The sequence below is a fragment of the Panthera uncia genome (genome assembly GCF_023721935.1).
Source record: "Panthera uncia isolate 11264 chromosome E2 unlocalized genomic scaffold, Puncia_PCG_1.0 HiC_scaffold_19, whole genome shotgun sequence".
Classification (NCBI taxonomy): Eukaryota; Metazoa; Chordata; class Mammalia; order Carnivora; family Felidae; genus Panthera; species Panthera uncia.
The window spans coordinates 32,700,310-32,727,869 of record NW_026057588.1 but is presented as its reverse complement, the minus strand read 5'-3'; the positions used below and the strand labels follow the sequence as shown (position 1 = coordinate 32,727,869).

The 27,560-nt window shown below is 40.4% G+C and overlaps 2 protein-coding genes across 10 annotated transcripts in view; one reads left to right on the top strand and one right to left on the bottom strand.

Moving 5' to 3' along the window:
• CNOT1 (CCR4-NOT transcription complex subunit 1) overlaps positions 1-21,828 on the top strand; it is a 99,153-nt gene extending 77,325 nt beyond the window's left edge. For 4 of the 8 annotated variants that reach the window (XM_049622365.1, XM_049622366.1, XM_049622367.1 and 1 more), the window contains exons 30-49: positions 479-609; positions 2,698-2,994; positions 3,665-3,805; positions 3,899-4,003; positions 4,752-4,871; positions 6,015-6,206; positions 6,981-7,123; positions 7,573-7,681; positions 7,784-7,953; positions 8,583-8,835; positions 11,049-11,297; positions 12,469-12,632; positions 12,823-12,940; positions 14,365-14,466; positions 17,267-17,440; positions 18,241-18,390; positions 19,339-19,519; positions 20,130-20,262; positions 21,198-21,332; positions 21,486-21,828. In XM_049622365.1, the coding sequence (XP_049478322.1) occupies positions 479-609; positions 2,698-2,994; positions 3,665-3,805; positions 3,899-4,003; positions 4,752-4,871; positions 6,015-6,206; positions 6,981-7,123; positions 7,573-7,681; positions 7,784-7,953; positions 8,583-8,835; positions 11,049-11,297; positions 12,469-12,632; positions 12,823-12,940; positions 14,365-14,466; positions 17,267-17,440; positions 18,241-18,390; positions 19,339-19,519; positions 20,130-20,262; positions 21,198-21,332; positions 21,486-21,564 (3,146 nt within the window). In that variant the 3' untranslated portion in view covers positions 21,565-21,828. Of the gene's footprint in view, positions 1-478; positions 610-2,697; positions 2,995-3,664; positions 3,806-3,898; positions 4,004-4,751; positions 4,872-6,014; positions 6,207-6,980; positions 7,124-7,572; positions 7,682-7,783; positions 7,954-8,582; positions 8,836-11,048; positions 11,298-12,468; positions 12,633-12,822; positions 12,976-14,364; positions 14,467-17,266; positions 17,441-18,240; positions 18,391-19,338; positions 19,520-20,129; positions 20,263-21,197; positions 21,333-21,485 lie in introns of those variants that run through there. The other 4 variants (XM_049622369.1, XM_049622370.1, XM_049622368.1 and 1 more) reach the window with 2 other exon arrangements.
• A 187-nt stretch (positions 21,829-22,015) lies between these two features.
• SETD6 (SET domain containing 6, protein lysine methyltransferase) lies at positions 22,016-27,322 on the bottom strand. Of its 2 annotated transcripts, XM_049622373.1 has the most exons (9): positions 27,230-27,321; positions 26,897-26,995; positions 26,679-26,823; positions 26,459-26,600; positions 26,129-26,323; positions 25,878-25,998; positions 24,260-24,440; positions 23,943-24,085; positions 22,016-23,791 (listed from the first exon to the last, which is right to left on the bottom strand). In XM_049622373.1, the coding sequence occupies exons 1-9, from the start codon at positions 27,254-27,256 to the stop codon at positions 23,486-23,488; spliced, it is 1,359 nt and encodes a 452-aa protein (XP_049478330.1). In that variant the 5' UTR covers positions 27,257-27,321; the 3' UTR covers positions 22,016-23,485. The 2 variants fall into 2 exon arrangements, with proteins under 2 accessions (XP_049478330.1, XP_049478329.1); XM_049622372.1 differs by having other exon boundaries at positions 26,459-26,823; positions 27,230-27,322.
• Positions 27,323-27,560: the final 238 nt, after the last annotated feature.

The following is a 27,560-nucleotide window of genomic DNA, read 5'->3' as shown; positions in this document are numbered from 1 at the left end:
AAATGTGGGGGCTATAGAAGTATTGAATGAAAGATTAGGAGGTGTGTAAGAATAAACCAGCTTGTCATTCTGTCTCATTCGTCAGTAGCTAAGAATCCCCAACTGTAACCAGAGAACAGCCTAGATGGGAAAGAGACATCTATAATGAAGAGTTATCAACCAGTCTTGGGCTTGCTGATAACAAGTCTTGGGCTTGTAGCATGTCCTCACAGTTGATTTCTTTGCAACTGCAAAGGGTATTTTGCAGGGGTATTGTCACTGACATAGCTTTACATACTTTGTTCAAATCTCTGTATTAAAACAATAGAAATTTTTTTGTTATAATTTAGGGTGGAAAAATGAGACCTATGCCATTCTCATCCCCCACTCCCACCCCCAAGAGACTAATCCAGTTAAAGACTGCCTAATGCCTTGATTTTGTAGCAAAGTCAAGAAATGTGCTTTTTATTAGCTCTTATTTTATCTCTTTAACATTCAGCAACTTCTACAACACCAGCTACCAGTACCACTTGTACAGCCACAGTTCCACCACAGCCACAGTACAGCTACCACGACATCAATGTCTATTCCCTTGCAGGCCTGGCACCACACATTACCTTAAATCCAACAGTAAGTAACAACTGCTCCATCCCCCAGTTCCTACTTTATGACAAGGTAAATGGGTCACCTTCCTTTTCTTTTTCTCCTTCCTTCTGGGTTCCTAGATCTTAGAGGATTTTGTACAGAAAGGAGGGATTGGCAACTGCTTGCTGTATAGTACAGCTGGGATTTTTTCCTACTCTAAAAATATAGTCATTGTGACTGGAAATCACCTATGTTGGTTACTCATATCTAAACTCTGTGGTATTAAACAGCTGGCGATATAATCACAATGGCCAAGATTACCTTACACAGGCCAAAAGATCCTTAGTATTCCATAGTTTTTTGCTGTTTATTTTCATTATCATGCGACCCTTAGCCCTTGCATTAAGCCGTTTCTTTTGGTAGATAGCTAGAACTGAGCTGATTCCTGTGTGTATGTGTAAAGTCTCCAAGCCAGGATCTAAAAGTGGGACTTAATACTTTCAGTTACATTTCTATATTCCAGAAGGAAGTTTGGTCTGAAGTCATATAAAATGCCAATAGTTACAGGTATTTTACTCTGTGTATTGAGAGTGATGATTATCTTCTTTTAGTCTACTTAACACTTGTTCAGAATCAGATACTGGAATATTCATGGTGTTGGATTTTTAGAAACTGCCCATGTTCACAAATACAGGAATAACAATACATTGAGCTTTTTTATTTAAAGGACACAAAGGGATTTAAAAAAGATCATTTTAGGGACGCCTGGGTGGCTCAGTTAGTTAAGCATCTGACTTCGGCTCAGGTCATGATCTCATGGTTTGTGATTTCACTCCCCTCATTGGGCTCTGTGCTGACTGCTCAGAGCCTGGGCCCTGCTTCGGATTCTGTCTCTCCCTCTCTCTCTCCTCTCCCCTGCTTACGCTGTGTCTATCTCTCAAAAATAAGTAAACATTAAAAAATTAAACTTTTTTTTTTCCCCACCGTTTATTTATTTATTTTTGGGACAGAGAGAGACAGAGCATGAACGGGGGAGGGGCAGAGAGAGAGGGAGACACAGAATCGGAAACAGGCTCCAGGCTCTGAGCCATCAGCCCAGAGCCTGACGCGGGGCTCGAACTCACGGACTGCGAGATCGTGACCTGGCTGAAGTCGGACGCTTAACCGACTGTGCCACCCAGGCGCCCCAAAAATTAAAAAATCTTAACCTAGGTCTCCCTCCTGTACCCCCATGGCACGTAATTTTTTGTGGGGTGGGGGGGGAGCCCTTAGATTTAGAAATTGTGATTCCCCTTTATAACACTGTCAGTAATCTGAATATTTTTATGTATCCATCATAAGTATTTTAGAAGTTTCTCACAAATTCATTGAGTTAAAGAGATCAAGTGAGTATTAGGGCATACCAGAGGTAAAAGATTAGAAACAGTCATTCAAGTGAAGCAAAGTGGCTTCAATGTATGGTAATGTAAATGTTTGCTATTCTGGAGAATTATTTGTAGTAATGTTTCTGTAGAAATCCTTTTCTCTGTTAACCTGATTCTTTTTGCATTTATTTCTCCACGCAACTATAGAAACTACATTTTTTTTTTATTTAAAAAAAGTTTTTTAAATGTTTTTATTTCTTTTTGAGACATAGAGCATGAGCAGGGGAGGGGCAGAGAGAGAGGGAGACACAGAATCTGAAGCAGGCTCCAGGCCCTGAGCTGTCAGCACAGAGCCCAACGTGGGGCTTGAATCCACAGACTGTGAGATCCTGACTGAGCTGAAGTCAGATGCTCAACCGACTGAGCGACCCAGGCGCCCCGAAGCTACTTTCTTTGAGAGTACTTAAGCTACAGATTTTAACTAAGCACATTATGGATCCTGCAATAAAAAATTTGCACATCAAACTTTTAGAATTTTTAAAAACGCAAAGACCTATTTATTATCACATATCATAAGGTATAACGAATAGTACTCTCTCTGTAGACTAGCTTCTATTTCCTGAGCTTTTCATTGGTTAATTTAAAGTAGAAATTGGTAGTTAATGGTTAACTTTGAAGTCATTTCCAAAATCACAGGTGTGATGACTTGATGTAATTTGGGTTGTCTTACTTAAACAAGCTGTTGACTTAACTTGTTTCCCCCACCTAGATTCCCTTGTTTCAGGCTCATCCACAGTTGAAGCAGTGTGTGCGCCAGGCAATTGAACGGGCTGTCCAGGAGCTGGTCCATCCTGTGGTGGATCGATCAATTAAGATTGCTATGACTACTTGTGAGCAAATAGTCAGGAAGGATTTTGCCCTGGATTCTGAGGAATCTCGAATGCGAATAGCAGCTCATCACATGATGCGGAACTTAACAGCTGGAATGGCTATGATTACCTGCAGGGAACCTTTGCTTATGAGCATATCTACCAACCTGAAAAACAGTTTTGCCTCAGCCCTTCGTGTAGGTTGATTATTTTCTTGGTGGAATACATAATTTCTTATGCGTGCCTGAGTTTCTTTTTCTTTGCATGTCATCACATTTGATGTCTTTCCTCCTGTTGAATTGTAAATGCTGTGAGGTGAAGCCTCATGTTTTTTTGCTCACTATTGTATCCTCAACACAGTGTTTTGCAGATAGTAGATATCCAAATATTTATTGGTTTAAAGACATGAAGGGTTTAAAAATACATAAGTTAACAATATTGTTTCTGGTAATTAAGAATTTAGATTAAAGCACTTGCAGTAGGTCAGTGGAAAACTGTGTAAAGTGACTTTGTGTACACACACAATTACACTCTTTCCTCAGGTTAACTCATTTGCTAATTTTGGGTCTTACATGCCATGGTTAATGATGCCTCCCCCACCGCCTTTTTTTTTTTAACTGCTTTACTGTTTCCATATTGTTCACTGTCTTCATAACAACCTGAAAACAAAGTATTTTGGTTGAGTAGTATTTTCATCTTACAGATGAAGATGATTTTAGGCTATTTTGTGGTCACAGCTAGTAAGTCATAAATAGAGTCAGAACTTTAAAAATTTGTATAAGCATTGCATCTCCTATTATCTGTCTTATCTATCTATCTACAGAAAACTTTAAATTGTTTTCTTTCTTTCTCTTCCCCTTCCAAAAGACTGCATCGCCACAACAGAGGGAAATGATGGATCAGGCAGCTGCTCAGTTAGCTCAGGACAATTGTGAATTAGCTTGCTGTTTTATTCAGAAGACTGCAGTAGAAAAAGCAGGTCCTGAGATGGACAAGAGATTAGCAACTGTAAGTGTTTAGCCTTTGCCATTTAAGTTTTTTTTTTTTCTGTTTAAGAAAATGCCTCATAACAAGAACCTCAGTGACTTTTTTTATTTGCAGGAATTTGAACTGAGAAAACATGCTAGGCAAGAAGGTCGCAGGTACTGTGATCCTGTTGTGTTAACATATCAAGCTGAGCGGATGCCAGAGCAAATCAGGCTGAAAGTAAGAATTGGGGGCATTGTCTCTTCCTACCCGTCTTTGTTTTCTTTCTGTTTATGTTGCTTAAACTCCTCACCAGGACTTAGACAGTGGGGTTACACGTTGTTTCTGAGACAATATCCCACCCTCAGCGTATCACTTGTAGGCTACCTGTGGAGAAGGCATAAAGATATCTTAGATGGGGTCACTGGGCTGGTTCAGTTGGTAGAGAATACAATTCTTGATCTAAGGGTCATGAGTTCAAGCCCCACATGGGGTGTAGAGATTACTTAAACAATTTTAAAAAAGAAAAGTTACCTTAGATGCATGCACTTGCCAGTTGTCGCATCCCTATGTAAAGAGTTCATGTGCCTGTTAGTTTTTGTGTTTCACAACTTGGTCTTGCCTTCTAGTACTTCTGTTTTAATTATTAACTACTTATTAGTGAGAAGATGTAAGAAATCTGATCACTGTTACCAGCTCCATTAGAGAATTTCACTTTGTGTGTTCCTATTTGAGGTATTTTTCCCTAGAAAAACTCAAATGAATTTTTAAACAAAGGGGACTTTTGACAGGATTCAGGGAAATGGGAAACACTGTGAGTTGTGTGCACACACATACATGTGCAATTACGCTATTATATGTTGTAGTGACTCCTGTATGCCTTCTCCAGAATCCCTGTGTGTACTTCCATGCAAACTTTCCACTTTCAAAGAACTTTGCTTCGATTCTGTGAAGAGGATCCTGTCAAAATAGGTTTTCTTCTTTCCAGGTTGGTGGTGTGGACCCAAAGCAGCTGGCTGTTTATGAAGAGTTTGCACGCAATGTGCCTGGCTTCTTGCCCACAAATGATTTAAGTCAGCCTACAGGATTTTTAGCCCAACCCATGAAGGTAAACTGTTCCTTGGATTAACATTTTAATTTGAATGTTTTTATCAAATCTATCTCTTGCTTCCTGAGAGTTTAAGTTAAAGGGGGGAAAATTACCCCACGGTTGATGAGTATAGTTATTCTTTGTATTAGATCAGGATGGCACACAGAGGAACTTTTTTATTTTTTTTAAATCCATGAGGTTGATTTTCATGTTTTGGCCTAATTAAAGGAATTTACATGGTGACCCCATCACTTTGCCTATGTTTTGTAAAAAGAGTTTCTAAAATTTTGATATAATTATTTACAGAAAAGTTGGGAGATGTAGGGGGAAACATTTTGCCCCTGAACCATTTGAATATAAGATGCTGACCCTGGTGTCCCAATCACTTTCAAATACTTTGGTCTGTGTTATCTACAAAGACATTCTCCTGTGTGACCATAGTACAGCTATTGAAATCAGGACGTTAATACTGATACATTAATACCTAATCCTGAGACATCATTCAGATTTTATGAAGTGTCCTAGTATTATCTGTTTATAGTTAAAAGGACCTATTTCAGAATCACACATTTTTAGTTAGTTATGTTTTTAAATTTCCTCCAGGTCAGTCTAGTATAGCACCTTACCTTTTCCTCATCTTTCATGACCTTGACACTTTTGCAGACTACAGGCTAGTTATTTTCTAGAATGTCCTGATTTGGATTTGTTCAGTATGTTCTCAGGAATAGATTCAAATAGTGCATCTTTGATATATTTATCACAGAAATGATGCTGTGTTATTATTCTGTTAGGCTTTGACAGCTGGACTGGGTACTATATTTTCTGTGGTTTGATTACCTACTTTCCTAGCTATATCCTGTCCCATTATCTGTCTTGTTTTCTTTGATTACTTGATTATGTTGATGTCTGTCAGGCCTTCCATAGTCAAGTGAAGTACCCCTTCCCGCATCCCTGCCTTGCACTGCCCCACCTCATGTCATTAAGATTGAATAGTTTAGGAAAGGGAATGGAAGAGCCGCCCCTCTGTTTTAATGGGGGGGGGGGGGGGGGGAGTCAAGGGAGTAAACATACTAAAATACTTTTTAATTGCTGCATGTGCCAGTGAAAAATCTGAAAAATTTTTGCTTATCTCTTTTTTGGTTCTTTCCTTCTCTCAAACAGCAAGCTTGGGCAACAGATGATGTAGCTCAGATTTATGATAAGTGCATTACAGAACTGGAGCAGCACCTACATGCCATCCCACCAACTTTGGCCATGAATCCTCAAGCTCAGGCTCTTAGAAGTCTTTTGGAGGTTGTAGTATTATCTCGAAACTCTCGGGATGCCATAGCTGCTCTTGGATTGCTCCAGAAGGTTAGTTCTTTTTTAACTTTGTTAGGGAGCAGGGGATGGGCAGAGAGAGGGAGTGAGAGAATTCTAACCAGGCTCCACCCTATCAGCACAGAGCCAACATGGGGGCTCAATCCCATGAACCGTGAGAGCATGACCTGAGCCGAAGTCAACAGATAGATGCTTAACTGACTCAGCCACCCAGGTGCCCCATTAAATGTTATTTTTAAGAAGAAACTATGTTTGTAAGTCTAGTGACCTGCACCATCGCCTACTTAAGTTAGCTTCAGATTTTAAAATTAAGATAAAACAAATTTTGTTTGGTAAAAACTGGGTGAGTTTTTCCCAGAACAGAATGTAGTCATGGCACTTACCAACGGCGAAGTGGGAAAATCTTTTTTTATTACAATTTTTTGAAAACACAGTTATTTAAGAAACTTTAAAAGACAGCACTTTAGATTTGGAGGGAAAGGTTGATCCACGTAGGTGGGTTATGTGGGAGGGTTGTTACGGACCATTGGATTTTGACTGTGTAGGGACAGTGGGACTTTTTATATGAAGAACACATGTGAATATAAATTAGAATTGAGAGAGAGAGAGAGAGAGAGAGAGAGTGAGAGAGAGTGTGTGTGTGTGTGTTAAGTGTGTGTGTGAAAAGGGTTTTGGTGAGTGGAGACATTGTTAACTCGAGGCTCCAGAAGATACATTGTAATTTCTGTTAAGGTTTGGTTTTTGGCTTTGAAAGTTGGGCTGAATACTATATTTTCCATGTTTGTGAATACTGTTTTTCTTCCGTAGGCAGTAGAGGGTTTACTAGATGCCACAAGTGGTGCTGATGCTGACCTATTGCTGCGCTACAGGGAGTGTCATCTTTTGGTCTTAAAAGCTCTTCAGGATGGCCGGGCATATGGGTCTCCATGGTGTAACAAACAGATCACAAGGTCAGTATCCATCTTAAACAAGTACTGTTTATTAGACTGCTTTCTAAGATACATGGCCCTTTTCATGTCCAGAGGTTTCCTTTTTTTCTAGAAGGCAAATGGGACTTTGACGAATATACAAAACCAGTACTTTGCTTTGGGGAATAAATTGCAGATCATTGGTTTTAAAAGGTTTCAATGATTTCTTGGCAGTGGTGTTCACATATAAATATTTCAGTGTCTTAAGTGGAATGCTTTGTTTTCTAGGCTTTGAAAGAAAAGCTTGAGTTTTAACACTGTGCTGTCTGTTCTGCTTCATTATTGGCTATTTTGAATTTTGGGTACTGATTTGCATTTGGTTCTCAAAGCATCCTTAATTTGGAACAAATTACCACTGAATAAAATAGGATCTTTATTCTACCTGTTACAATATGGTTAAGCCTATATGAGTAAAGAAACACTTTTTCTAGGTGCCTAATTGAATGTCGGGATGAATATAAATACAATGTTGAAGCAGTGGAGTTGCTAATTCGCAATCATTTGGTTAATATGCAGCAGTATGATCTTCACCTAGCACAGGTATGGAAGGAATTTTCTTAAACAGAAAAAGGGCTCTGGTAGCTGGGAAGTGTGTTTGCCATAAGTGTTGTCTATCTTACGTTGTGCTTTCTGTGTTGCCAGTCAATGGAGAATGGTTTAAACTACATGGCCGTGGCATTTGCTATGCAATTGGTAAAAATCCTGCTGGTGGATGAAAGGAGTGTTGCTCATGTTACTGAGGCAGATCTGTTCCACACCATTGAAACTCTCATGAGGATTAATGCTCACTCCAGAGGCAATGCTCCAGAAGGGTGAGGATGGTGATGGGATCTTTGTGTGTTGAGTCTAAGAATGAGCTTTAGAAATGAATGTGCAGATTTACTAACATTACCTATTAGAACTGCTGTACAACATGTGGGAAGCTTTAGTGAGGCCTAATATTGTCCCTTGAAGTATGAGAGCTTAACTAACCGCCAAGCCACCTTGCTGTAGAGCAAGCAGTACATACAGTACTAGACTTGGTGTCAGGAGTCCTGTGTTTAAGCCCTGGTACTTTAAATTTTGATTTTAGGCAAGTTGACTTACCCCCCCTCCTCAAGCCTTTTCTTGAATAAAATAGAAATAGTATCTCAGAGAATTGTTGAGATTAAGATAAATAACAAACCATGGCACATGGTAGGCGCACAGAGTGTTAACTATGCACATCAGCTCCATCTCAACAGGCATCATTTTTTTTGGGTCAAGAAGTGGCTTAACTGAGGTCAGTCAGTCATTTGCATATTATGTGGTCATGAGTAAACAGGAAGAGACCAAAGATAGCTTTGCTTAAATATGGAAATCACTGTTGTGGTTTCTATTAAATAAGCAGATTGTCCAACTGTATGTCTGTGAAATCACAACCATGAGTAGACTGATTTTCGCTCTGGATTTATTGTACTAGATTGCCCCAGCTGATGGAAGTAGTGCGATCCAACTATGAAGCAATGATTGATCGTGCTCATGGAGGCCCTAACTTTATGATGCATTCTGGGATCTCTCAAGCCTCAGAGTATGATGATCCTCCAGGCCTGAGGGAGAAGGCAGAGTATCTTCTGAGGGAATGGGTGAATCTCTACCATTCAGCAGCAGCTGGCCGTGACAGTACCAAAGCTTTCTCTGCGTTTGTTGGACAGGTAGAGCTTTTGGAAAGAAAGGTGCTTTTTATTCAACATAAGTAGGGTGTGATGCCTCCAATATTTAAGCTCAGTATTATGTACCTGTGGTCAGACAGTTACCTCCATACTCATGTAAACCAAAATGTCAGCATCGTTACTCTGTTAAATTGATAAAGCCTATTTCATTCCTCATCTTTGGACACTAAGCAGTAAATTCAGCATTTCACGTCCCCTTTAGTTCTATTTATCCCACTTCAGTAGTCATAGCTACAAAATACAGTGGATCAGATAATGAATAATGAAATTGCCACATGTATGTAGTAATTTTACTAGCTTGATAGTCAATAGTGAGGGAATTTGGGGCTAATAAGTAATATTCTCATAATAGCCCATGTTTTTAAAAATAAGAAAATGCAACAAAATCTTAAATATTTAAATGGTAGAGCCTTTTATTATATTTTCTAAACTAAGTAGCTTATCTGCCTATAATTGGTTAACATGGTTTTTTGGGAAATAGTTTCTATTTATTTTCATGTGATTTTATCTAAATTGGACTTTGAGTTAAAGTGTTAGGAAACCATTTCCTAGAAAAGAATATTTGAACAGGATGAGTAAACAACGATGTAGGAAGAGAGCGATAGTACCATTTTAGCATTCTGTTTTTTATTATTACTGGCTGTTTTCAACCACTGTAAGGGATTCATACTCAGTAGCCAGTTTGTCCTGATCATACTACTTAATTGCCAGAGTGGTGCTTTTGCTGAACTGGCCTTAGAATTCCTTTAGTAGAACTATTGTAATGTTTATTCAGGGAGAGATACTAGCTTATCTGCTTATTTCTGCAGATTGACCATTATATTTTTTAAACTGAGACCAAAGCCTAGGCGTGCAACCAAAGAAAGATTGCAATTAGATCTATTATCAAATAAATGACAGTGGATTATGGAAGAGCGGATTAGAATTTTAAAAGTTGTTAAAAATTGGATTTACTGTTCAAGATGAATGTTAACTGGGTAAATAAATCATACTAAGTAGGTCTCTACCTTAAAAGAATTCTAAAATACACCTTATTGCAAAGCTGTTGTTGAATATTTACAGTTTGATTTTCTGATTTGGATGGAAGAACTTTGAATCAGTTGGGGTTTTTTTGTGATCATCAAAATTTCATGGGTATGGATGTGGCGCTTGTCTCAGCTCTTCCTGCTGGCTTATTTACTCTTGTTTCTTCTCTCTGTTTGAAAAAGATACTGTATTTATACTTTTTATTCTCTTTTGCATCCTTTTGAGAATTCTTTCTTCCTTGACCTCCTTGATAACAGCAGTCTGTCTTTGTTACCTCCCCCTGGTAGTTTCTCAGATTTCAATGTACAAAAGTCCCTTTGCTGACCTTCTGTCTTGCCTAGGGTACATAAGTTTCAATTCAGTTATTTTACTGCTTATCAAGGGACAGTGAAATTGTTTTTAAGTTTCCAAGATATCGGTCAAGTTTCCATTTTGGGCTTGGTTTCTTTAAGCACTGACCTCCTTCTCCCTCTGCAACCTTAACACCTCTTATACTGCCTTCTTCTTTTGTACTAGCCAAATAACTTCTCTGCTTCACTTCCAAATCATATGTCATAAAATTTGTTCTTTATCCTTTGTTTTGAAGAAATTCATTCTGTCCGTGTTATTTTAAACTTAATTTACGTCAAAATAAACTCAGTTTACATTTAAGTAGCCAGGTATGATCTGTGGCTATTTTCTTTGGTACCTACTTACTGTGCAAATTATTACTTGACTTTTCATGTTGCAGCTAGTTGGAGTTTAAAAATTTTGTTACTGGTTAAGTCATTCGGGAGAAGTTATCTTAAATTCTGTGAAAAAGTAAAATATACATAATTTAATCTCTTACTTGGGGGAATTATGAATTGGTTAGAATGTCTAACTATGACTTAGTAGGTTACTAAAAGTTGGTTCGTTTGCCTAGTTAATTTTTCCACTTTACTTGGCTGTGGACTGTTAACTCAAAATTGCCATGTTTCTATTTCTTTCTCAATTTCCATCATTTCTGTTCTCCATTAAACTTAAAACTAAGGAATTCTGTCATCCGTCCTTAATGGAGAAATCATTTTCATGACCCCTGTTTTTACAAAAAGTAAGAAGTAGAAATGTGACAAGGAGTAAATGGGAGAATACCTCCTAAATATGAAAATTAAAAAATTATTTGTGTGTATTATATCTCACTGTGTTTTATATTTTTATTCCTTTGGTAGATGCACCAGCAAGGAATCCTGAAGACTGATGACCTCATAACAAGGTTCTTTCGTCTGTGTACTGAAATGTGTGTAGAAATCAGTTACCGTGCTCAGGCAGAGCAGCAGCACAATCCTGCTGCTAATCCCACCATGATCCGAGCCAAGTGCTATCACAACCTGGATGCCTTTGTCCGCCTCATTGCACTGCTAGTGAAGCACTCAGGGGAGGCCACCAACACTGTCACAAAGATTAATCTGCTGAACAAGGTCTGAAATTCTCTCTTGCCTTAGTCTTGATACACTTGAAGCCTGCATCAGTGGTTCTTAGGGCCCAATCCCTTCCCCAAAACATTTTGTAATAGCCCTTTTTCTGTCCTGAAATTAAATTCATAGATAGTATTATAAACATAGTCATTAAATATTAGAAGAGTGTAGTGTCTGAACTAAAAGTCCACCCCTCCTCCCCCTCCAACCACCACAAGGTATTTCAGTATGTTAATGTTTGGTAATGACTATACTGGAAGATATTTAGATAATACAGAATTTTGGGCTATGCGCAGAATCACCCTGAATGGGGTGGCTCGACCTGTCCACTGATAACAGGTTAGCACCTCAAATACCAGGAGTGACATTGTAGTTGATTGTTTTCTTCACAGGAACAAAATGGTTTTCTTTTGACATATATAGAATTCCTGGAAATTTCAGTATTAAAACTGCAAAAACGAACTTAGAGTTTGGTCTTGGGTAATTACAAGTAGGTTGCCCTGTCCCTCACTCTTCAATGGGAAAATCCAGTGGAATGCAGGATGGTTCTTTGTGTTTTTAAATTTATTTATTTATTTTGAGAGAGAGCACTCAAGCTGGGGAAGGGCAGAGAGACAGAATCCCAGTCAGGCTCCATGCTGTCAGCCCAGCCCATTGTGGGGCTCTGTCCCACAAACCATGAGATCATGACCTGAGCCAAAATCAAGAGAGGCTTGACTGTTGCTGAGCTGCCCAGGCACTTCCAGTTCTTTGTGTATGTGAGACATTTCTGCAGCCTGAGAGCTTCCCTGGCTTTCCATCTATTAAATGCCAAGAGAAGTATAAACCATTTTGCTTCTTGTCAGCTTTACTCACATCAGACCAGAAAAATTAGGTTGTTACATTGTATTAACATGATGGAATATGATGTACCATGTTCCTTTCTAAAGCTTACAAAAAACCAGTATTTGTGGAGAGTATGTTTCTGGTCTAAGATCATTAAAATTCAAAGAAAACAAAATTCTGCGGGCCACATCAGTGTATGGCCCTTTTGGGTGCCAGCATATAATTTTGTATTCAAATGATATGTGTCCTTTAATGTGGGACTTAAGAATACAAGGTAAAAAACTTGTCTGATGAGTGGTAAGTGAATTATTTTTATGATGTACAGGCTCGTAATCTGTGTGCTCTGTAGGTTCTTGGTATAGTCGTGGGAGTTCTCCTGCAGGATCACGATGTCCGGCAAAGTGAATTTCAGCAGCTTCCTTACCATCGAATTTTTATCATGCTGCTCTTGGAACTCAATGCACCTGAGCATGTATTGGAAACCATTAATTTCCAGACACTTACAGCTTTCTGGTGAGTATTGTTGGATTTAATAGAGATTTCCCATTAAGGATTGCTATTTTGTTGGTAAAATTTGAGAAGTAGTATTCTTGTGGATTTGAGGCATGTTGATTTGTAATACATCTTGAATGTTACTTATATTGATGTGGTATTCACCATATTTAACTTGGACCTTCTTCTGACTAAGGTTTTCTTCTTTCAGCAATACATTCCACATCTTGAGGCCTACCAAAGCCCCTGGCTTTGTGTATGCCTGGCTTGAACTGATCTCCCATCGGATATTTATTGCAAGAATGCTGGCACATACGCCACAGCAGAAGGTGTGGCTGCAGTTTATCTCCTACAGATGAAGACTGTAACTACTTGGAGCTTATTATTAGCACTTTTAGTCATTTAGTAATAATTTTACTTATTCCAGGTTTAGTCGAGAATAATTTCATGTGGAGTAAAGTTTTGGAGAGAGGTTTAACAAGTACTTGACTGCCTCTGCCTAGAAGCCATTCCTCGGTGATTAGGGTATTGCTTTTCCAAGTGTCTTGTGAGCCATCTGTGTTAATTTCTTAAGGACTTTTTTAGAAAAGCTGAAACCTTGGAGCACCTTTGTAGACTTATATATAAAACTTCGAATAATGGAGTTCTAGAACCCGCCAGTTTTACAGGTTCTCACCTTAAATGCTAAAGACTCTCACACTCAAGGGTGAAGACTGCTGGCCTGTATTTGAAGAAATTAGGATCAAGTTTTAGTAAAGAGTTTTATTTTTTTAATTTTTATTATTTTTAAATGTTTATTTTTGAGAGACTGAGTGTGTGTGTGTGAGCAGGGGAGGGGCAGAGAGAGAGGGAGACACAGAATCCAAATCAGGCTCCAGGCTCTGAGCTGTCAGTGCAGAGCCCGATGCAGGGCTCGAACTCCCAAATTGTGAGATCATGACCTAAGCTGAAGTAGGACACTTAAATGACTGAGACATCCAGGTGCCCCCTTTAGTAAAGAGTTTTTAAAGTGTAATTGCAATAAACATAGTTAACATGAGAGGTTTCTCTCCCATCTTGCAATTAAATGGCAAATGAATATGGTAGAACATATCCTTGATTGGCCTTTCAGAAGAAAATATGACTAATGTGCTTGGCAAAAAAGAAAGTGAGCTAATCCTTAAGTGGAGTGTATATTGTTTGATATTCCAGGAGGAGAAACACAATAACATTGAATAAAATTGCCCCCAAATAAACATACTTAGTAAAATTGGGAGTTGGTGACAGGTTCAGCCATGTTTGGTTGAAAAATAGAGGATTTATAGTGTGAACTTTTTATAAACTGGATCAAATTATTTGACAGGAGTTGGGAGTGGGGAAAGAAATGGTTTGAGACCTAGGACTTAATTAAAACAAGGAACTTAAAAATAAATAAATACAGGAAGGAAGGAAGAAAACAGACCTCTGTCAGTTTCTTAGTTGACTGTTTTGTGTTGTGTCTGAAATTTTCTCCAGGTTTACTACTCCTCTTCAAATTTTGCTTACAGGCACAAGGACCCATACATCCTAGAATTCTGGAGCCATTTTGTTTTAAATATTTCTCACTGTTTCTGTAATTATCCTTACTCCTTTTTAATGGCAGTCTTCAAGAGACTTATTTATGTCAGTATTCTCTAGTTATATTAGTCTGAAGAAGATAGTAAACAAGTCAACTTTTTGGTGGTAGAACAGCAACTGAGTAGAATTACGACTCATGTACATTTCTTTCTTTCAGGGATGGCCTATGTATGCACAGCTACTGATTGATTTATTCAAATATTTAGCGCCTTTCCTTAGAAATGTGGAACTCACCAAACCTATGCAAATCCTCTATAAGGTAATTAATCTAGAGTTACAAATTAAAATAAAATTTAAAAATACTTACACACTCTCAACTGGGAATGTGAGGCCTAATATTTTTTATTAAGCTTTTAAAGTATAGTATATATTCAGAAAAGTGCAAAAGTCAAATGTTCTTGTATAACCAGCACCTGAACAGGGTATTCCATGTGTTCAGCTTTAGTAGATACTACTACTTTTATAAAATACACATAGCTGTTAATTGACACACCAGCATGTGCCTGGTATTTACTGTTTTGTGTTAGCCATTTTGGCAGTTGTGCAGTGGGATCTCATTGTGGATTTAGTTTGGATTTCCTTGATTTTTTTTTTTTTTTTTTTAATGAATAGCTTGGCCATTTGGATATCCTTTTGTGATGCTCCTCTTCGAGTTTTTTGCTCGTATTTCTACTAGATTATCTGTTTTCTTTTTATAGGACTGCTTCATACATTCTGGATATAAACCCTTTGTTTAATATATATTCAAACATTTCCTATTCTTGTGGCTTTTTTACTCCCTTAAAAGTAGGGTGTCTTTTGAGGAATGGAAACTTTAATGTAGTCAGAATTACCAAGTTTTTACTTTCATCTCATGTAAGAAATCTTTTTTTTTTTTTTGTATCTGACGTAAGAAATCTTTGGCAGTCCCAAGTCGCATTCTCTTCTGTGTGTGCTCTGTTCACTGCCCAAGAAGCCGTATAATTCTGGCTTTTACGCTTAGGAGGTATGACCTATCTGAGAGTTATTTTTGTGTATGGTAAGATTCGTTTCCTCCTCTTTCCTTATATCCCCACCCCAATAAATAATGTACAGCTTTTCAGTACCATTCTTTATTCCCTATTGAATTGCTTGGGCACCTATGTCAAAATAATTGACCATTTGTGTATGGGTGTCTCTCTAGTTCATCTGTTTTGTGTTCTTAGGGCAGTATAAAACTGTCTTGAGTTGTAAGACTTACATATAAAGCCAGAGTAATCAAGCAAAGTGATTCCTCTTCAACTTTGCTCTCTTTTAAGATTATTTTGGCTATTTTGTGTCATTTGCCGTTGCATAAAACTACACAGTCATCTTCACTTCTAAAAGCTGGCTGGGATTTAGATTGAGATTGCAGTGAATCTCTAGATCATTTTGGAGAGAATAGACATCTTAATAATATTAAGCTTTCAATCCTGAACATGAATATTTCTATTTAGTTAGGTCTTTAATTTTACTATGCAGTGCTTTGTAGTTTTTAGAATAGAGCTTTTCAACCTCTTTCTTTAGACTTATGCCTATACATTTTGTGGGTTTTTTGGTGACATTGTAAAATGTCTTTAAACTTTTTCATACTTGGTAACAATGTATAGAAACAAACTGATTTTTGTATATTGGCCTTGCATCCAGCTACCTTGCAAAATTTACATTTTCTGGGAGTTTATGAGTGTCTTTTGTGGGGAGAAGTGTATTCTGTATTCGTTCCATCAACATGTAACTTTGGGTTTGTGTTTTACTTTTTCTTGCCAGTAACTCCCAGGAAAGTGTTGAATAGAAGAGAGTGATAATGACATGTTTGTCTCATTAATGATCCTAAGGAAAGCTTTTAGTTATTCACCATTAAGTATAATGTTTTTATAAATCTACAGTTTTGTTTTGCAGACACCATTATCTGAATAAGGAAATGCCCTCTATTCATAATTTGTTGAGTTTTTAAATCATTAAATAGGTATGGAGTCATATTGAATGCCTTTTTGCATTCAAGATAATGTAAAAAATCTTTTTTCTGTTAATATTATAACTCCATTAATTTTAAAATGTTTAAACTGCCATTGCATTTTGAATCATTTGGTCATGATATATCACTGTTATTTCTATTTCTGATATTTAGGATTTTTGTGTGACTTTTCACATCAAATTTTGGTGTCAAGATTATGCTAATCTCATTGAAAAAGTTGGGAAAAGTTCTCTTTAAAAATTAAAAAAAAAAACAACAAAGTTTGGGGGAGCTCTTATTCATTGATTTTAGAGATGCTGGGGGTGGGGGGAGAGCCACAAGGGTGGGGAGGGGCAGAGAGAGGGGGACAGAGGATCCCAAGTGGGCTCTGTACTGAACAGCTGCGAGCCCGATGCGGACCTCAAACTCAAGAACCGTGATGATATGGCCTGAGCTGAAACCAAGAGCTTAACCAACTGAACCACCCAGGCACCCCTATTCAGATTTTATTTTGATTGGGGTTTTGGCAAGTTGGTTTTTAAAGTAGTTTATTTTATCTGAATTGTCAAATTTGTTAGCATATAACTGGGGGCCATTCTCTTAAACTGTTATGTCTGTAGGATCTGTAGTGATGGTCCCATTTCATTCTTGCTATTAATATTTTTTCCATTAGTAGGGTTTATCAATTTTATTAATCTTTTCAAACAGCCAATTTTGGTTCACGCTCCTTTAATACTTTTTAAACATGTAATTGATTTTGGCTTTTTTACATTCTTGGTTTTCATAAATTATGTTTTTTCAGCTTCTGAAGTTAGAAGCCTATGTCTTTTTTTTTTTTTTTTTTTTTTTTTTTGCTAGCCTCTTCTAGTATACAGCATTTAAGGTATTAAGTCCTCAAAATTAGATTTTGGTAATTTCCAGATGTACATGTATATATTTTGGTAAATCACTTGTGACACAATTTTTTATTAAAGCCTGTAATTTGTTAATGAAACATACTTTATACTTTTATCATGTTTACTTGAGTTAACATTCATGGTAGTATAAATGTTACTCCAGCTTTCCAACTTAATATGAAAACAATGTTTTTCTCATTTTTAAAAAATAGGGCACTTTGAGAGTGCTGCTGGTTCTTTTGCATGATTTCCCTGAGTTCCTTTGTGATTATCATTATGGATTCTGTGATGTGATCCCACCTAATTGTATTCAGCTAAGAAATCTCATCCTGAGTGCCTTCCCAAGAAACATGAGGCTCCCAGACCCATTCACTCCTAATCTGAAGGTAAAGTTCTAAACATTTCAAGGAAAAACAAGGTTACGTCTTAGTATTTCAGTCCTTTTCTCTGGTTGTAGACTTATTTAACCTGTCTTTCCCCAGCATAAACCACATATAAGTTATTTGTTAGATGAGGATGCTCTTTGGGGGTAGGGGGCAATCATGTTATTAAGCCTGCTTGAATATTGGTTTACAGTTTTGCCTAGCTGCTGTTTTCAGTTAATTTTGATAGTAAGTTAATTTTTGCAGAACGTCAACCAAGGTTTTGGGCCAGTCACTTGCTGGGTGGCCCTGACTGCACAGAATTTCAGAACAGACGTTTATAATACCTGTATTCCACAGGTGTTTTTTGTGTGTCACCCTGATGCAGCTACTGTAATTCTTATGTATTTTGTATTCTTTTTCTTTCACGTGCATTTTTTTTTTAAAGTAACAAGTATGATGTTCTTTTCTTCTGAGGCATCTTTTCAAAGACTAGGGCTCTTGGTGAGTGAGCAATATCTCCTCTGTACCCTTACTTTGAAACCCAAGTCCAGAAAAAAAATAACTAGTGCTACACATTATTAGGCTTGTTCACAGAAGGTACCTATCCTGCCTTAATTTAGAAAGATGATTTACTACAGAATGAGAGATTCCTACCTTTTATAGATTTTTAATTACAGATTAATAAAAAGTGGCAGCTCTTTGTAAGATCTTACATTGTATAGTTTTAGAAAAACAATCCTACTACTTTTTAGCACAGATGGAATTTGCTGTTAACTCCTACATATGCTTCTGGTTTTGATTATTGTATCTATCTGTGGCAGGTGGATATGTTAAGTGAAATTAACATTGCACCTCGGATTCTTACCAATTTTACTGGAGTGATGCCACCTCAGTTCAAAAAGGATTTGGATTCCTATCTTAAAACTCGATCACCGGTCACTTTTCTGTCTGATTTGCGCAGCAACCTACAGGTTAATTGGTTTGACTTAAATTTTCAGCTTTGTCTGTGAGTGGTCTATTTGGGAGTCAACCAGATTTAAAAATTTCTCATGGTTGGATGAGATTCACTGAATTATGCATTTTACTGGTTCATCTTATCAATGATACAAAGCCTTAGAAGAGGCAACCAGGGGAACAGGCTGATTTTCTGTACGAATACATGGCTGATAATGGTTCCCTTTCAGTACTCCCAAGATGATTATTGTTTTTAATGTTTGTTTATTTTGAGAGACAGACACAGAGCATGAGGGGGAGGGAGACAGGGAGGGAGGAAAGGGAGACACGGAATCCAAAGCAGGCTCCAGGCTCTGTGAACGGTCAGCACAGAGCCCAGCGTGGGTCCTGAACCCACGAACCATGAGATCATGGCCCAAACCAAAGTTGGACACTCAACCAGCTGAGCCACCCAGGCTCCTCCCACACCCCATGATTGTTCTTAATAAGGTGATTCTGTCTTAGTTTGCTGTTTTAGAAAAGGACTTGAAATCGTGTGGTCTTTCCACACCAGAGTACCACTTTTCCCTTTCTCTAGATTATTTTTTTCTTCAAGATTTTAAGAATGCACCATACCCAACATGGGGCTTGAATTCACAACCCTGTGATCAGGAGTCACACACTCCACCAACTGAGCCAGCCAGGCGCCCCTCCCAATATTTTTTTATCATTGAGATAATAGACTGACTTTATAAACTGTACTTTTTTGCTGGCACCTGTTAAAGCTTTGCCTTCTTGTTACTGACACAACCACCCATAGACAGCTGTGTCATTTGTTCAGCAACCTCACAAAGTCAAGTAAATTTCTAAAAGTTAGATCCCAAAGAACACTGAGAGCAGTTCAGCTTTTCTATGAAGGCGTAAAAAGGGTTTAGAAATAGTGAGTCCTCTATGAAAATAAGGAGTTTTCTGTTTTGTTCATTTAGGTATCCAATGAACCTGGCAATCGTTACAACCTCCAGCTCATCAATGCACTGGTGCTCTATGTAGGGACTCAGGCCATTGCACACATCCACAACAAGGGTAGCACGCCATCAATGAGCACGATCACCCACTCGGCTCACATGGACATCTTCCAGAACCTGGCTGTGGACTTGGACACTGAAGGTGAGTGAAACTAGCCAATTCTCAGAGTTAAGTTCTCTGTATTGTTTGCCATAGTCTGGTCATAGAAATACTTTGTCATAATAGGCATATAATATTTTGTTAGTTTGTTTATGGCTCTGGCTATTTTCTTTTTTTTGGGTGGTGGGGAAACTCTTGCCGTGAGTGTATAGTGGAGTTTTCCAGGGGCTACAGGAAACAATACTGGAGCAGACTGAACACAGGATTAGAAGAATCCAGCTGTCTTCTATTAAATGACATTAAATAGATCTGTGAAATCTAGCTGTCTCCTATTAAATGACATTAAATAGATCTGTGAAATTAGGGATATTCTTCCCTGATTTTTTTTTTTGGGGGGGGGATGCTTTTATTAACATGTATTAATATGCAGGGTATCTGTTTTTAAATATTTATAAAAATTGTAATGTGGAAAATAAAAAAAATATATCTCCCAGAAGTGGAAACACTGGGGACCTGAGAACCACTGGTTGAAACTAAAGGATACGGGAAAGGCCAGGATCCCAAATCCAAACCCTAGCCACTCAGAATGATGTCTTTTTGCCTTGGCCTCTCAGAGCAAGTCTTTAATAAAGTTTGTTTTCTGAATTTCTAGGTCGATATCTCTTCTTGAATGCAATTGCAAATCAGCTGCGGTACCCAAATAGCCACACTCACTACTTCAGCTGCACCATGCTGTACCTTTTTGCAGAGGCCAACACTGAAGCTATCCAAGAACAGATTACAAGGTAAGGGAGAAGTTTTTTGGATGATTCTCAATGGTTGCCTCTTCCCCTTAACTTATGCATCGAGTGTGTTTTCTGTGCACTGTTCGTTGAGATCTTTGTGTCCATTTAAAACATCTTTTACATGTGGGATATGGGATACAGTAGTGAACAAAATGTACATTGATTCCTACCCTGGTAATTAGTCTGATGGACACAGAATTACAAGTAGAGAATTGCAAATCATAATCATTGCTAAAATAAGGTTTTGACAAAAGGTATAGGTATCTTGATTGAAAATCAAGTTTCTCTCAGATGGTAGCGATAACATTTTTATCCAGAGTCCAGAATTCATAGGCCTATTAAAAGGCATTTTGTTAAAGAGTTTGGGCTTTTTCCTTCATCCTCTAGGTTGAAAGGTTTGAAGGAGAAATAGAGGATTGTACTTGGCATTTTCCTAATGATAAACTACACCAGAGATTAGGCAATGGGTGGATTCTGGTGAGAGAGATACACATTTTAAAAACTGGACCAGACTTTAAAAACTTGCCCCTTCACTTAATAGTTTGTGTATTAGATACAGTATCTCATTAAATAATATCCTTGATCATTTTCACACATACCCAGGTAGTATTAGAATTCATTTCTTTTCACTGGTTGTGCATTCCTTAAGTAGCTTTCTGTGAGCCATGTAATCTGATACTATTATCCTTTAACTTAGAAAACCTAGATTTGTATCCTGCCTCTTCCAGTTAGTGAGCCTAGAAGACTAATTTGGAATCCACCTGCATTAACTGCGATGTATCGTTTAGACCTTAATCCACCTGTCTTCAGTAAAGCTAGTAACTTTTGCATGTAGTTTAGTAATCAAGGAGAAAAGATAGGAATAAAGGTAAAGAAGAAGTGTTCATAAATTTCTAGGTTTCTCTGTGCATTAACTCATCTTTTCTTCCCTTCAGGGTTCTCTTGGAACGGTTGATTGTAAATAGGCCACATCCTTGGGGTCTTCTTATTACCTTCATTGAGCTGATTAAAAATCCAGCGTTTAAGTTCTGGAACCATGAATTTGTACACTGTGCCCCAGAAATTGAAAAGTGAGTTCAAAGTGATTTGTCTAAGAATGAAACAGATGATGGCTCTAGCTAGGGTGGGTGATTAAGAGGGTAATAATAGCCAGAGCTAATGTGACACAAGGGATTGCCAGGCCTCAAGTTTTATCACAAACTTGTGATTGTCTCTATTTTCAGGTTATTCCAGTCGGTTGCACAGTGCTGCATGGGACAGAAGCAGGCTCAGCAAGTAATGGAAGGGACAGGTGCCAGTTAGATGGAACTGCATCTCTGCTGTAAATGCGTCAGCCTGGAGGTCCCACTGCACCAAGTTCATAAACTGGCTGAAGAATCCTTTCAGCTCTTCCTGACTTTCCCAGCCCTTTGGTTCTCGGGTACCTGCCCCAATTACTGTTTGGGTCAGCTTCCTGTGTATGTGGGCACGTTCCAAAGTTTAAATGCATTTTTTTGACTCTTGGCCAAAATTTAGAAGATGCTGTGAATATCATTTTGAACTTGTGTAAATATATGAAAGAGAAAACTTTTGTCTGGAACTTCTTGGGTTTGTGCAAAATGTGTCCAAGGCAAGTAGATAAACTTGGTACCTGCCCAGCTTGTAACTGAAAAGGCTGCTGATGCCATCCACTTGTCTGGGGACAGAACAATACAGCTCCCTGTCTTCTGACATTCCTGGTGTCCCAAAGAATAGCAAAAAAAGCCAGTTTAAATATTGTGTAACTTATTTTTTTAATGTGGACAGGGGACCTTGAAAATCACCAAGTTGTTAAAAATGTGTACGTGCTACTATTTGGTATGCTTAGGGGACATGGGAAGAGCTCACAATTGAGATCCCATGGGTTTTTGTTTTGCCTCTTCCCCAAATCTAAAGCTGACTGCTGGGAGAGCATCATTTTCTCATTTCTACTGGAGAACCTGCCCCCTTAGGCCCTGCAAGATGCAGTCAGCTCTTTTTATAACGTAAAACCGGACCAGGCCTAAAAGTGCCCCTTTCGTTCTTCTGATCCTTGTAAATTGTGGGAAAGGGAACTAATAGTGTATGAATTGCCCTTCCCCATTATCCCAGTAAATAGCCCTATATAGGCTATGTTGAACAACAACAAAGTCAAAAGGACCAATACAGCCCCTTTTGTAAGCATTTTGAATGTTTTGTAAATGTATTGGTCCACGTGTTGTATTTTGTAGCCTTTCTAGTTCCTGGGCTCTAGCTCCCATTACTTGTATGTGTATGCATACTGTAGTCAAAACATTAAAGTCATGACACACACATGACTCCACTGTGCCTTTCTCAGTAGTAGCAGCAGCCAGTGCTGGTGGTGAGGAAAGTGGACAACCCAGCCTCGCAGAGCCTGTTGCCAATGGGAAACATCACTTCTTGCTGCATGGTAGATCATTTACATGAATCTGGCATCTTTAAACAAGCAAGGAAGTGAATTTTGTAGTGTTTCAGCAGTAGAAAAATCATTGGATCAGGTTTCTATGGTTAAATAATTACAAAACATTTTTCATACCCTTTGTCCCCATGGAGTTTTGATAATATATCACATATACCTACTCGTTTTAAAAAGTTTTTAAAATTTACACTATTTAAAATAAAATATACCTTAACTCAAGTTTTATGGCCACAGAGGACAAAAAGTTCAAGACTCAACAGCAGAAATCTTAATGGGGCTTGAATGTCATTGGTGGCTTAGGGTTTCTTCCCTTACCGGTGGGCTGTGCCATGTAGAGGAAACTTCAGGCTCCTGAGGAAGTACAGTAGTTGTTGAGTGCCAGTGCCATATCATACCCTCTAACAGAAAATGAAGTCTTGGAGTGGGGGGATGCTTGCTCAAAACAGACCCAGGTCTACCTTCAAAGTCCACGTTGTTATTAAATGCTAGACTACAATAGGAACCTATTACTATCACATTTCTTCTAACCTTTGGTTCAGACTGAGAACAAAACAGCTATAAAATTCACTGATCTTAGTAACAGCAATCTGCAAGTCTGCTGTACCCAGTCCTTAAACAGGTCACCCTTATCTCAGTTACCCCTAGCACACCACCTTTGTTACTTTTCCTGTTGGTATTTATTAAAGGAAAAGCAAAAGACCCAGATTTTCCTTTTTTTCAAGCATCAATGAATGCGAGCTTAGAATAAAGTTCTTGTGGATGGTCTTTCAGGCAACAGGGAACCTGCTAACTTGTCAGTTCCAACAACTGGTGTAAGATCATCTTCTGACCATAGCGAACCTGCAAGGCCTGCTGTTCCCTCGAGCTGAGTTTGGTGTAGACCTCCTTGTTACTTAGTAAATCTTGTTCAGATTTTAAGTCTGTGGCATAGGTTTGCAGGGTCAACAAAACACTGTCCCGAAGCAGCTGTCTCCATGATGCTTTCAGCCTGGGGATATTTGTGACTGTCAAGCTCTCCTCTTCCCTTTTATCATCTCCCCATCCATCCTGGTCTTTAAACTCTCTGAACTCCTCAGCAGGCATGCATAGTACCTAGAAGCAATCATTGGGCCCTTTAATTTTGAATCGCTGAATTTAGAGAAAAGCCAGACCTATCTTGGCAGCATTTAAGTGTCCTCTCCCTCCATCCCACCTTTCCTCTTTCATGTAGTTCCAAGTATTTCATCTATTCTCAGCCCTTTACCTTGAGTGTGGTGGTCAGTTCCTCTTCAGTGAGCACCTCCTCCCACCCAATTACAAAGGCTCCCTCTTCCCCTACCATCTCCAGTTTGCATAAGAAATCCCAGCGTTCATACAGTAGGAGCCTTTCAGCTTCAACTTTTGTTCCTGTAGGTAGAAAAGCAATGTTGTGTAAGTCTCCATATACCCACCAGTTCATTTCTTCTTCCATCTACCCCACCCAGTCTACCAAAAAAGGGGCAACTGCTATTTAAGAGCACTTGGGGTGGGGACAGAGAAACGTCCATCAGTGTAGTGTGCAAGACTTAATCCGACACTCACCCAGTAATGCTGCTTCACGAACTGTCACCATCTGAATGTCAGCTGTGTCATCCGTGTTGTCGGGATATGGTTCAACAAAACCATACATATGAATGAGTTGCCAATTAGCCATTTGTCCATAAGTGTTGAAAATTTCATGGCCTTTAGGAATGGGCTGAGTGGCCACCATCCGAAGACAATTCTGGGGTGGAAGGGAGAAGCTGGGACTAAGCCCTTCCCTGGCCAACCCACGAAGATAATTTCTATTTTAGGAAAAGCCTCCGGTGGGTGCAGTTCAGCAATGGGACTGATGATACACCTTCCAACATTCTACCTTTTTAGTTCCTGTTAAGATCCTGTACAGGCATACCTCAGATTGTCCAGGTTCAGTTCCAGAGCACCACAAAAGAGCAAATAATGTTTAAAGACAAAAAACCAAACACAAAAGCCAACTTAAATAAATTTTATGGCTTCCCAGTGCATATAAATGTGATGTTTATGGGGTGCCTGGGTGGCTCAACTAGTTAAGCATCTGACTTTGGCTCAGGTCGTGACCTCACCTCATGGTTCGTGCATTTGAGGCCCAAGTTGGGCTTTGCACTTACAGTGTGGAGCCTGCCATGGATTCTGTGTCTCCCTCTCTACCTCTCCGCAGCTCACGTACTCTCTCTCAAAAATAAACATACGTTTAAAAGATTTTTAATAAAGCTTATGCCATACTGTAGTCTATTAAGTGTTCAACAGTATTACATCCTAAAGAACAGAAAAATGGGCTTTTCTTGCTAAAAAAAATGCTAATCACTGTCTGAGCTTTCAGTGAGTTGTAACTGCTGGGATGAGATCACCAGAACAAATACAGCAGCAATGGAAAACTTTGAAATCCTGCAATTCTTGCAGTTACAACTCTTCCAAAAGTATGACACACAGACATGAAGCAAGTACTGTTAAAAAAGCGGCACTGACGGACTTGCTCAACACAGGGTTGCCACAGACGTTCAACCTGTAAATGCAGTATCTGAAATATAATAGAACAAGGTATGCCTGTACAGTAGGATGAAAGGGGTAAAAGTCGCTGGGTTTTAAAAATGAACAATTAAACCAAGATCAAAGCAGAAATGGCAGATAGAGGCAAAAATTAAAAAATAGCCATTTCCTAAATTTTGATTCCATAAACTTGGATCTGATCTTGCAACTTTCCACATAGCAAATGGAATTGATATACCCTTGGTATCAAGTTAGATTTGACCTATGGCCATTCCCCTTTCCTCCCTCTTCTTTCCCCAAAGTAGTGACAGTATATCTGACCCAGGCTGCTGTCCACTGGGCCCCAACACGATCTTGGTTCACTGGCACTGCACAGAGGAGCCAACCAACCTCTAGCACCAAGTAAATGGCAGTAGCTTATTACAGAACTAACCACAACTTTCTCTGCAAGTTTTGAAGTTTTGTGTTCTACTTCGTTGGAATACGCAAACTCAAAGTACATAACAGAAGAACTTCACCTACACATTTTTAGCATGAGGAGAATGGAGCCCACCGAGCCCAACTGTCAGGGCAGCATCAACGACCAGCACTGGTTTGAATCAAATGCCTGATCATCAGTGCACATAATAACAATAACTGAGAGGGATCCACTCACTGGAGAGTATTCTAGATTGGCATTATGATTGGCTAAGTGGTTTAGTATGTCTGCAGCAGGCACCATCAAAGGGGAGTTTGGCTCCTTTTCATCCTCCTCTTCCTCCAGTGGTTCCTGAAAGCTGCCACAGAGAGAACTTTGCTAAAGCCCAGGGTAGGGTGAGAGACTGGGGTGTGGTTCACTGTTCTTTCCCCTCTCATCCCTCAACTGAGATCTAAAGAAAGGAGTCCTTCAAGGTTCGGCTCACTGACCTGTACGCCATCACAAGAGCCACGAGCTGGTGGTAGAGTTCCAGGGAGCGAACCCTGGGGCTGAAAAGATCCGGGTGGGCTTCCATGAACGGCAATACGATGGAATAGTATTCGCTGCGGATGTTGGCCAAGTCCTTCTCCACCGCCTCGGGTACGCCCGTGCCCTGCAGCAATCGCCGGCGCTCCTCCTCAGGCCTGCGGTGACACCCCAGCCAGGCTCCCTTCACACACCCTACCGGGACTAGCGCTCGTGGCCCGGTCCCCGGGCCAGGGCGGAGCGAGCCGCGAGGCTACCGGGCCGGTGCTCCCCGCCCCCACCAAGGCTCTCACCAGAACATCGGGTGCTCCAAGCGGCCTAGCTCCGGCCACATCGCAAAGTAAGGGCTCCAGGGCGAGGCCGGGGCCTGCAGCTCGTGCAGCAGCGCCAGCAGCAGCGGCACCCAGCCCGACTGGCTCTGCAGCGCGCCTCGCTCTGAGAGAGACACAGAGGTGAGAGCACCGGCGCGGCCCCGCGGCGCGCCTCCCGGTCGCACCCCGCCGGCGCACCCACCTTGCTCCAGCAGGCCGCCGATGGAGCAGGTGTGCTGCGACAGGAGCGCGGCCCGCGGCACGGCAAACAGCAGCTCCCCGGGCTGCACGCTCTCCCGGGCCACCATGCCGTAGCCGGCCACCGTGCCCTGCCGGCTCACCGCCACCTGAGCAGGGGGAGCGGTGGGTCAGAGCTGGACTGCGCCCCAGCCGCGCCCGCCCGCACCCCCGCCTCCTCACCTTGGGACTCAGCTCCAGCCCCACCCGCCGGCACCAGCTCAGGAAGCCGGCCACAGGGTCCGGGTCCGGGTCCGCGTCGCCTCCCACAGGCCCCGCCACCTGAAACGAGCCAGCGCGGTGGAGACGGTTCGCCCAGGAGAACGCGCGGGAAGCGGGAAGGCATCGCAGCGTGCGCGCGGAGAAAAGTTCGCTCTGGGTGGGGGAGGGGACGAGGAGGGCGGCCAGCGACCTGCTCTAGGGAACCGCAGGGACGGGCGGGACCGCACTGCGGGCGGGGTAGGGGCGAGCCGCAAGGGAGACGGGCAGGCCCCGCTCCGGCCCCCCGTAACTTACCCGCCGGCGCTTTGCCCTGGTCGCCATGGCGGAGGGCGCGCGGCCCTGCCGCTCAGAAGCTCCGCGCTAGCGCTTCCGGCGTTCGGGAAAAGGCCTCTCGGGGGCGGGGCCACAGGCCCCGCCCCGGCGCCACGTGACGCTCGCCCCCTGATCCACGCGGAGGAAGAGTGGGGATTTGCACCTGGTCAAATCATTCTTCCTGAGGACATCCTGTGGCGCCCAAGTGTCCCCAGTTGGGTTTAAGTCGGGTCCGATAAGGCGTGTCTCTGTGGAGCCTCGAGCCTGGTTCTGAGCCAGCCACAACTCTCTCCTTCGGTCTCTATGAGCTGAG

Excerpts from the sequence above, each read along its gene's own strand:
- SETD6 (XM_049622372.1), bottom strand. The coding sequence starts at position 27,256 with ATGGCGACCAGGGCAAAGCGCCGGCGG. Across the intron at positions 26,324-26,458 it reads TTGGAGCACCCGATGTTCTG|GCCTGAGGAGGAGCGCCGGC; the intron begins GTGAGAGCCTTG and ends GTGTCACCGCAG. Across the intron at positions 23,792-23,942 it reads AACTGACCACCACACTCAAG|GTACTATGCATGCCTGCTGA; the intron begins GTAAAGGGCTGA and ends GATTGCTTCTAG.